Below are 11,250 nucleotides of genomic sequence, written 5' to 3'. Positions count from 1 at the left end.
ATTTGTATCACCATATCTGGGATGTCAATCTATTCCCATCTTAAAAGAAGGGATATTATCATGTACCCCAGAGTCAACCGTGGAAAATCAGGAGCAATTTTATAATGCCATATATAACAAGACTAACTATTCTGATCATCCATTTAGAACATCAGTGTCACTTTTTATCTTCTATATCTACCTGCTGTAGCTTTATTAAATAAAATACCTTGACTCACTGGACACTGATGACTTTTTTGTTTTGTTTTGTTACATTTAAGGTTTTCATAACCTTTCAAACACTATTCCATTGGACTTCTGTATTATATTCTGTCATATGGTGTTTTTAGGGAAGTGGCGATGTATAACTGTTAGTACATTTGTACAACAGGCTACAATAGTTTCTAAATTCACTTTTCTAATAAAAGCCATCAGAGAGGTAAGACTAACCTGCTGTGCATTTGCCAAGAAAAATGTATTAAAGAGCTCACATTCCAATCCTAGATCATATGGCAAAAGTTCTTCTAACAAAGCTGGTTTCTACATCTGTATAAAGCCCTGTCAAAACTCACGCATTATTTTGAGTGAGTGACCTTTGGGTTTTGTTTTCAATTTACCTCTAATCAGGAATGTACAAATGATTTTATACAGCATGATGCTAGTACCGCTCTGTACTATAGTAAAGTATTTTGTTTGTAAATAAAAAAAAATCCCTAGTCAGAAATAAACTGACAAAATTTACATTCTTCTCTCTTAAAAAAGTAAATAAAATAACATTATTTAAAATGTGAATTAGCTATAAGACATACAATACAATTACATAGATACATATCAATACAGCACATTCAATCTGCCAAAAAATTAATGATTACAAAGCCAATATGGATGCTGCCATATTATTTATATATATCTATATATAATATAGATATGATATAATATATTATATCTATATTATATATAGATATAGATAGATAGATAGATAGATGTATGTACAATGATTATAGCATTCATAATTGCACTATACCTACAACCAGTTTTAAATTACACGGTGTCTCATGAGGGAGAAAAAAATACAACTTTTGTTATTGTTGTGGCGGGTTAAAGATGAACCACATCTCATTAGTATTCATTGTTAACTTTGGTACTCAACTAGTGAGCCATTCTTCCCCGGCCCCCCGCTGCTCTGAAGGAGCAATTTCTACATAAATGCACTCTAGTGCTGCATGGTATTGTGGATAATCAGTCCAATTACACGTCAGACCTCTGAGTTCTCTGCAGCTTGCTAGCAGTCTTGTGACTGGTTAAAAAATGTTTTTTCAACCCAACCTGCAGAATAGAGCCTCATACATGTGTGTGCTGTCTTTGTTGTTTAAAAAAATTGCACATTTAGAGTTCAAAAGTAAGATCTTTGCTGTTTCATTTAATAAATATTTCTATGGAACACTGAGAGAGGCTACTTTGTATTAAGCCTATTAGATATCTGTCAATCAATTAACTAGCAGCCGTATCAAGATAGGGTCCTGAATATGATTACTCATCAGTAATTTCATGTTTCACAACCAAAGGTGCCTTGATATTACTGCAGAAAATGTTCCCTGTACTCTCATACTTTGACATAAGGACAGAGTAAAATTGTCTTTAAATTAGTATAGACAATATGCATGTGCATGATGCACCCAACAGAATTTTCACTCCCTGCTGTTTTTGGCATTCAAAATGGAACACTTTCTTAAAAAAAAAAAAGGGGGGGGGAGAACATATGAGCTAAAATTTTAATTCTTTATCATTTGGCAGTTGTCTCAATCAGGTCATTTCCCAATCAATCAATTTGGCATTTCAATTAGTATCTTACATTTCAAAGCTACTGGTTTTATAAAAAGCCACGTTTGGCAACATGAATTTTTTTTATACAATAAAAATAATGTTTAAATTGTGGTCAAAAATATTTAAAAAGCTCTAGCTAAAAAAAAACCCCAAAAAACAAAAAATAAAAACAAACAAACAAAATCAACCTGAAAAAATACTGTTTCAGGCTGCAGCCGCTGGGGAAAATGTAGTGTCTATGGCATTTTTGTTTGGCATCTATGATTTGAAAGAAAAGAAAGAAGAAAGGACACATGGCAATTAAAAAGAAATTCGATCATATTCCACATCGCCATTTTGCCTTAGTAATTTCATTACTGTCTTCTATGCATCGTTCTGATTTGCCAGGTTATAGCTAAAGTTAAAATCCATGTTACTACAACTGCTGTTTTTGATCCCAATATCCTAGCCCACAGTGTGAAGACAGTTTGCAAAATATCCATGTCAAGAATTTTAAAATCACAGTATCAATACTTTTGATCTTTCAGAAAAAGTACATACTGTAAAATTAGAATGATTGATGGTTTAAATTGTGATGATAGCATTTTCCTGATCAGATCACTGTAGAGAAAACAGTTTGCCAAGGAATGCAACTGGAAAAAAAAGGCCATTGTACCTTTGAAAACAATAATAAATGCAGCGGAGTAAAGGGGAGAGAGAGAGAGAAAGAGTCAGGGAAAGGGGAAATCAGCTTGATTTTCCCTCAATAGCAAAAAAACCCCTAGCCTTTGTGAGTGCATGACTGAGAATTTAAAACACACTGAGTCACAAGGTTTTGCCTAAAAAAATGAGGAAACATGCTGTGAATGTATTTCAGCATCTTTTGTTTTTCCTCAATATAGTTTAAATAAAATCATAATATTTACTACAAACTCTGTGAACATTCACAGAGTCCAGGCCGGCAATAAATTAGTATTATGCAAGTCGTTTTCACAGATAATACAGTCCCTCTTGTATATCTTCAATTGCCCGAAGGGAATTTTGGGGGGCCTACTAGGCACAGTTAGACCAGGTTGTACTCCTTCAGGTTTAACTGTAGGATAGTGTCCTTGACAGCAGCAAAGACGAAGCGGATATTCTCTGTGTCTGTAGCACATGTGAAGTGAGAGTAGATAATTTTGTCACTGTCAGGATTCAGGTCCACGAACATCTTCAAAATGAACTCTCGTGCTGCCTGTGCATCTCGCTGGGGTCCTGTTAGGTTAGAAAAGAAAATTAGTTTTGCGAAAGCTAATCAAATGCATGAGCTTCTTCTTTGTCAGAGAGAATCCTACTATGTCTAGCACAGGGGTTCTCAAACTGGGGGTTGGGACCCCTCAGTGGGTCGCGAGGTTATTATATGGGGGGGTCGTGAACTGTCAGCCTCCACTCCAAACCCTGCTTTGTATCCGCATTTATAATGGTGTTAAATATATAAAAAAGTGTTTTTAATTTATAAGGGGGGGGGGGGGTGGCACTCAGAGGCTTGCTATTTGAAAGTGGTCACCAGTACAAAAGTTTGAGAACCACTGGTCTAGCAGTAGGTGGAAGAAAGTTGTAGTCTGTGATACCTGTGTGAGAGAAATAGGGAAAGATTATTTTATAAATCAACTCACACCATGCCCTTGCTCTTTTCTTCTCAGTAGGACCTTTTAAAATAAAATTGAGGGAAATTTCAGAGATAAAATTATGCTCATGAGAGCCTAAGTATTTTCCTGCCAATTATTCCCCTTCCCCACCAAGATACCCTATTAAATGGGAGAATGAAATGGACAATCTGTAACCACAAAGGATGAGCAAAACAGAAATCAATCCTTTTATAATTAATCTTTCAGTAATTTCAAAGGGTTAACCAGTGTTTGGGGTATTATAATTCAGTGTACATGTTTAAACTAAAAACTAATCTTGTAATGTAACATTTACTACTTTTACAGTTACGTCTGAGGATTTTAATACAGAGTTTAAGTGAGTTACATTCTAAACTATGATGACACTGTCTCAGATAGAACTTCATTAATTTTAATGTTAGCTGATAATGAAATACAGTTGCTTTGTAGTCGATGCACTTCTGTTACAAAGTTGTTACATTACAAAAGTTAATGATCTAACTAATCAATTGTTTTATCTAAATTACACACAATAATTATCCTATTAAATCAAAATTAAGGCTGCAATTCTCAGAAGGGCATGCAGTCTATGTAACCAGGCTGCATGTTCAACTATATGCACATGAAGCAAATGGACCAAACACTCACTCCCAACTTGGAATAGCCAATGTGCATCCATGCAAAGCCAGTACTTCAGGGAATCGGCAGGAGTGGTCACCACATGTTGCTGCTTTCCCAGACCAGCATTTGTGAATGTGCTCCAAAGTGTAGAGGCCCCAGAGTGTCTCAAAGAAAAGATCCCCAGATTTTTTTTGCAATGGGCAAAGCAACATATTCTTCACTAGCTTTGTCTTTAGATATGTCTGAACCATTTGGGCTGAAATTTTCCAGAAAAATTCAGCCTGGGGCAGACACCTAGCATGGAAAATTTCAACCCAAATAGTTAAAAGTTTGTCAAAGTTATAAACAACTGAAAACAGGATCTTGTAACAGGAAGTGTTGGGACACCTTAGTAGGTGGGGCTGACCTAGGCTTGAAAGAATACTAAAAATAATTACTATTCAATTGTCAGCTTTCAAATAGATAGAGGATTTAGGGTTACCATACGTCTGTTTTTTCCCGGACATGTCCGGCTTTTTGGCAATCAAACCCCCATCTGGGGGGAATTGCCAAAAAGCCGAACATGTCCGGGAAAATGTCGGCCGGGCACTTCCCCTCCCGCGGCGGCTCTGCTCCTCCCCAGACTCTTCGGCTCTGTTTAAGAGCCGAGCTGCCCGAGCGCTATGGGCTTCAGGCAGCCCCCTTGCCTCCAGACCCCAGCTGCCGGCCGGGCACTTCCCCTCCCGGGCTCCGGCGGCGCAGGGTCCAGAGGCATGGGGGCTGCCCGAAGCTGGTAGCACTCGGGCAGCTCGGCTCTTAAACAGAGCCGAAGAGTCAGGGGAGGAGCAGAGCCTCCGGCCGCGGCGGCTCTGCTCCTCCCTGACTCTTCAGCTCTGTTTAAGAGCTGAGCGCTACCGGCTTCGGGCAGCCGCCATGCCTCCGGACCCTGCGCCGCCAGAGCCCGGGAGGGGAAGTGCCCGGCTGGGGGCGCAGGGTCCGGAGGCATGGGGGCTGCCCGAAGCCCAAGCACTACCGGCTTCACGGTTTGCCGGGCAGCCTCCAGACCCTGCGCCCCCAGCTGGGCGCTTCCCCTCCCGGGCTCCAGCTGCGCTGGGGAAGCGCCGGCCGGGGGCACAGGGTCTGGGGGCTGCCCGGCAAACCGTGAAGCCGGTAGCGCTCGGGCAGCCCTTTTCACGTGGCTGGGAGTGGGAGGGAGGAGGGGGCGGAGTTAAGGTGGGGTTGGGGCGGGGAAGGGGCAGGGCTGGGGGTTGGGGAATGGGCGGGGCCAGGGCCCATGGAGGGTCCTCTTTTTTTATTTGCTAAATATGGTAACCCTAGAGGATTATCAAACTAAAATTATGCTGAATTGTAAATAATAACTATGGTCTGATCCTTGTAGTTGTTCTACATGAGTAGACCCCTGCAACTGCACAGAACAATTTGTAGGACCATGACCTAAGTCTCTCAAATCATAAACGAGTGTTTTCCTAATCTTGGTCTTGAAAATTAGAGATACTACCTTTTTCAAGCCTCATCAAATTTGTAGCCTAATCTGCTGTTCACTCTCTGGTAGGGACAATGGAGCCTTTAGGTTAAGTACTCAGCCGTTCAGTCCACTCACCAGATGAACCTGGGACTTTTCTTCCACTCCAAGCAAAGCCTCCACTCAGATACCTTAAATAACTTCACTTTCGCCTCATGAAAACTTCCAGAATGTATATCCTGTGAGTTTCCTTAGCAACTGGTATGTGACCTGCATAATGTTCTCTGGAACAGGCACATTAAACCTTATATAAGTAACATAAAATTAGAATGAAGGAAACTCCATTATAAAAATGGAGTGGTGGAAGGGTGGGAGGAGTCACACAGATCTCTTTGAAGCACTGAAAGGACTTATGCCATGTTCCCTTCAGATATCCAGTTCTTAAATAAATGTTCTTTTGCACTTTAAAGCCAAGTTAAATGTAAATATGCAAGAAAATGAATATATTTGGTGAAAAATTCATTGTGTTCAAAACCAGCAGCAAAATATCTTAAATTCCTAGAAAAAAAGATATGCTTTTAAGTAGATCAGCAAGCACTCAGTTATAGGCTAGGTTGAAATTAGGTCCACTGATAACATGAGACTATTTCTTCAAAAACCTAAGCATTCTAAAGATATAAAACCCTCATAAATCATAAATCTAAAATCACGAATCACAACAGCAAATCTCAAATAATTTAATATCACACAGATACCGTTCCACTCCCCACAAACAATGGAGGTATAGAGTAAAATCCTGGCCTCAATGAAGTCAATGGCAAAATTCCTAGCTTTTAATGGGATCAGGATTTTATCCATAGACTTTATACATTTTAGGGAAATCTTATTTAATATGATACATGGTTTGTGATTACTTCCAGTGAAGCTGATGAAAATCTACCTGATGTTCTACCTGTTTTCCTATAGCCATTATAAAAAATACTACAAGGCTGTGGACTATTTGAAATCATTAGAAGTTCTCAAAATTGCTGTTTTCATTTGTATTTTTTCTTTTTCTCATGTTTTTAAATCTAGTATGTTATAACTGCATCTTCCCAACCATCAGTTAATCATTGATGCCATAAGTACATATTCTATTAACTCTGCAAACAACTGTTGAAGATTATTGCATTACAAAGCTTCTATGTACCATATAAACTAAACACATTCCTAAGGCCTGGTCTACACCGGAAGGAGGGGTGGGTGGGGCGGGGCGGTGATCTAAGTTACGCAACTTCAGCTATGTGAATAACATAGCTGAAGTCAAGGTACTTAGACTTACTTACCGTGGTGTCTTCACTGCGGTGAGTCGACTGCTGCTGCTCCCCCGTCGACTCCACCTGCGCCTCTCGTGGCGGTGGAGTACAGGAGTCGACGGGAGAGCGCTCGGGAGTCAATTTATCGCGTTTAAGATAAATCAACCTCCACTGGATCAATCACTGCCCGCCAATCTGGCGGGTAGTGTAGACGTACCCTAAGCAATATGTACTGGAAAGATCTGTCTGTCTGCAATTTAGACAATGCTATTTCCCACATATCCAGGGCGGCTCCAGGGTTTTTGCCACCCCAAGCGACGGGGAGAAAAAAAAAAAAAGCCGCGATCAGCAGCACTTCGGTGGCAGCTCCACCACGCCGCTTTTTTCTTTGGCGGCACTTCGGTGGCAGGTCCTTCTCTCCGAGAGGGACCGAGGGACCCGCCGCCAAATTGCTGGACGTGCCACCCCTTTACCTTGGCCGCCCCAAGTACCTGCTTACTGCGCTGATGCCTGGAGCTGGCCCTGCACATATCACCATTGTAGTGTAAATGCAATCAGTATCTCAAGATCTGGAGCATGAATTCTGGTGTTGCAATATTACTTACCATCATACTCTGGGAAATAGTCAACTAGATGCGAGTACATAATTTTCTCCTCTAGAAGATCTTTTTTATTTAAGAACAGAATGACCGAAGAGTTCTGGAACCATGGATATGTGATAATTGTCCTAAACAGTGCTTTGCTTTCCTCCATTCGGTTCTGGAAGAAAATAAGAAAAAGAGAAAGGAAATTATGTGGTCACAAAATATGTTAGCTGTGTTTATTTTGCAAACGGAACCATTCCATCATATGAATTTACTTGTTGCTCCCTAGGGTTTTATAGCTTCAAATCACAATTTCTGTATAAACAGTTTGTTAAATCTGTAGGATGTTTCAGTTATGCAAGTTGAGGCTAATGTACAATAAGTATGATTTTTTTTTTAAATGGGCCATGAATGTTAAAGGTGCAATAGGAACTGACAAAGTCTGGCTATTTATGTGTACAGCTGTACACAAACCCACATTACTGGAAAGTGTGTGGAGAGAAAGCCAAATGTACAAAAACAAAGCATAAGAGCTGAGTTAAGGAGAGAGCATTCTCCTTTGTTTTCAATTTCTTAGTTTTTGTTGGTTTAGTGTTTCAACCTTAACTGTTTAACCACTACTGAAACATAAGCTGGATTTGTATTATTGTTTTCATAGTCCTGAAATCAATAATTATGTCTGAAAGGACTTGTCTATATTGCAAAATTTTATTGTGTTTTAATACAATTGAGAAGAATTTAATCATCTGACATGATGCTGACTTTACTTAGGGGCAGTACAAACTGGGTTCAGCATTGTTTCAGCTAACTATGGTAAAACTCTTCTTCCTCCTCTCCTGTGAATAGCTCCAGACATAACTCTTGTTGCCCATAGACTTGCACAGCAGTAGCAACAGCATGACGAAAGTGAAAGAGGATTGTTACAGTCTAGCCATTGCCTGCAGGGTTCTAAAGAGCAGCAATGAAAAAATCAGGAGCCCTACTAATTTTACCACTGCTTGGCTATAAGCCCCAGCATAGGCTAGGCACTGAAGCCGCATGTACAGAGACAAAGATAATGCTTTATAGCTGGGTTTTATTTACTTGTGTGCTTTTGTAAATTTTACATTCAGTTCCTTGGGAACATTTTTGTTAAAAGAAAAAATCAACTCTGCAGAAATGGATAGGTTAGTCCTCTCATAAGGGTAAGTTTCCCATTGGTGGATAAACAACTGGAATTGTCAGAGCTCTGCAATAATTAATTAAATCTCACAACATACTTTTAAGACAGTAAATATGGGAAAACTAAAGCATAGAAGGTGGGAGCCACACAGGTACTTAGACGCCTAAGTCCCATTTTTAGGCGCCATTGTGTTCCACAAAACTCACACTTGGCTGCTGCCTAACCCTGTAGGCACCTAAACTCACTCAGCAACTATATTTTTGCAGTGAAAGTTCCCTAGGTGCCTATGTTCCTCCCTTTGGGCATGCACACTGCTGCCTCCCTCTAGGGACCTGGGCACCTATTTCCCACCTAAACCCCAGAGTGATTCACACATCTGGGGAAGATAGGCATTCGGCTGCCTAAGTCACATGTGGGGCCTGAACTGGTAGGCATGATCAGAGGCTGCCTAGCTCCACACAAAGCAGCTAGAGGGGTGCAGGAGGAGGTGGCCACTCTTATAACCTTTAGTCCAGTGTGTAGAGTTCTCAACTCCCATTGAATTCAGTGGAACCAGGATTTCACGCAGAAAGTTCAAGTGACTCACTCAAGGTCACTATATCAAGACATTGGCATAGTTGGGCACAGACTCTAAATCAGGGGTCGGCAACCTTTCAGAAGTGGTGTGCCGAGTCTTCATTTATTCACTCTAATGTAAGGTTTTGCGTGCTGGTTATACATTTTAACGTTTTTAGAAGGTCTCTTTCTATAAGTCTATAATACAAAACTAAACTATTGTTGTATGTAAAGTAATTAAGGTTTTAAAAATGTTTAAGAAGCTTCATTTAAAATTACATTAAAATGCAAAGCCCCCCGGACCGGTGGCCAGGACCTGGGCAGTGTGAGTGCCACTGAAAATCAGCTCGCGTGCCTCCTTCGGCACGCGTGCCATAGGTTGCCTACCCCGCTCTAAATCATTAGACTGTCAAGTTTGTGCTTTAAAGACTAGACAAAAAAGCTGGCAGCGCTCCTGGCCAGAGGTTCTCAAACTGTGGTCCATGGACCACCAGTGGTCTGTGAGATCCATTCAGGTGGTCCGCAGATAGTTCCCTTTAAGGTGGACAGCCGCAAACAAGAGAATGAAGGGCCACCCACCTAATTAGTGGAGCCATCATGGCTCCACTAATTAGGTGCCTGGAGCTTGGAAAAGATGCACATGTAAGGTGAGGTGGTGGCCTTGGAGGGAATAGAGGGTAGATGGGAGGGGGCAGTGAGGTGAGAAGAGGAGGTAGGGGAATATGGGACGTGCAGGGCTGCGGTGACCAGAGAAAGAGGTGACTTTCCCTAGTTCCAGGGTTGGGGCTGCCGGGGAAAGATGGGCCTCCTTCCCAGCCCGAGCTCGGGAGCTGCTGCGGTGGGGGAGAGAAGAAGAGACCCTCACTCCTTCCCAGCCCCAGCTCAGGGGCTGCCGTAGTGGGGGAGAGAAGGCACATCTATTGCTTTAGAAAGGTAAGACTACTGATATTAAAATATGATGTGTGTTTTTATTTGTAGAACAAAAAAAAGGTTAATTTTTATGGTTTTTTTATATAGCGTTTTATCCAAAGTGCTTTAGAATAGTTAGCTAACAGTACAAACAACATTTGGAAAGATCATTAAGTTGTCCACCAAGACCCTCAGCAATTTTCAAGAGGTCTGCGAAAAAAAGAGTTTGAGAACCACTGGTATAGATTTCTTGCCACAAACCTATGCCCAAATCCATTTATAACTCACAAAAGTAATTACATTGAGCTGTATCATAACTTCATCTGACATCAGCAAACCATTTCTACATTTCTGAATCCTTACTTTTCGATAACTTAAAGTTTGATTCCACTCTCCAAATCCCTAACTGAATTTGGCATTTACAGATACAGTGTGAGTGTAGATCTTCGTTTGTGGGCTAACAGCATGTTCTCCTTCCACAGCAAATTAAAGAGCTATTGAAAACACTTTAAACCTTATGAATAATTAGCAAAGTGCACAGGAAATATAGAGGCTTGAATTACTAATGCAAGCTTGAATTATATGCCCTTTGCAGAACTTAATGGGAGTTGCAACATTCTCATCCAGCTATCTGACGGTAATGCAGAAGTCTCTCTCTCTCTGATTTTCACAACACAGTGTTACACAGACAAAACATGCCAGTTTGCAGTGGCAGATTAGCCACTGGGCCAATGGGCTCATGCCCAGGGGCCCTGGCCAATTGGGGTGCCCCTGCATCCCGACCTGCTCTGTCCGCTTGCTCGGTGCTCCTGCTGGGGAGTGAGTTGGGGCATGGAGGCTTGCCCTGCTCCACTTGCCCAGAGCTCCTGCCGGAGAGTGGGGGCTTCCCCCGCTCCTCAGCAGAAGTGCCGGGGGGCGGAGTGGAGCAAGGTCCTGTGCCCCCACCCCACTCCCCAGCAGGAGTGCCGGGTGGGGGCGGGAGGAGGGGGCGAGATAGGGCAAGCCCCTGCATCCCGATCCAATTTCCCCAGCAGGAGTGCCAGGGGGACTGCAGGCGGAAGAGTTGGGGAGGGGGCCCCCACTTGCTCTGGCCCAGGGCCCCACAAAATCTTAATTTGCCTCTGCCAGTTTGCATAATCTTCTGATTCTTGTTCCAAGAAAACTCCTGAAATCTATGCTTGGCAAAGATTAGACAGTTAACATGTTTTACATTTTTTTTTCAACAGGATGCTAA

At 41.7% G+C, this 11,250-nt stretch overlaps 1 protein-coding gene across 1 annotated transcript in view; it reads right to left on the bottom strand.

The window, feature by feature from the left end:
• Window positions 1-435: 435 nt before the first annotated feature.
• LOC128839549 (guanine nucleotide-binding protein G(q) subunit alpha) overlaps window positions 436-11,250 on the bottom strand; it is a 220,683-nt gene continuing 209,868 nt past the window's right edge. Inside the window, exons 6-7 of the mRNA XM_054032623.1 lie at window positions 7,412-7,565; window positions 436-3,036 (exon numbers count right to left, since the gene is read on the bottom strand). Coding sequence (XP_053888598.1) covers window positions 2,846-3,036; window positions 7,412-7,565 — 345 coding nt within the window. The 3' untranslated portion in view covers window positions 436-2,845. The remainder of the gene's footprint in view (window positions 3,037-7,411; window positions 7,566-11,250) is intronic.

This window comes from Malaclemys terrapin, chromosome 6, assembly GCF_027887155.1.
Source record: "Malaclemys terrapin pileata isolate rMalTer1 chromosome 6, rMalTer1.hap1, whole genome shotgun sequence".
NCBI lineage: Eukaryota > Metazoa > Chordata > Testudines > Emydidae > Malaclemys > Malaclemys terrapin.
This window is presented reverse-complemented; position numbering and strand designations above follow the sequence as displayed.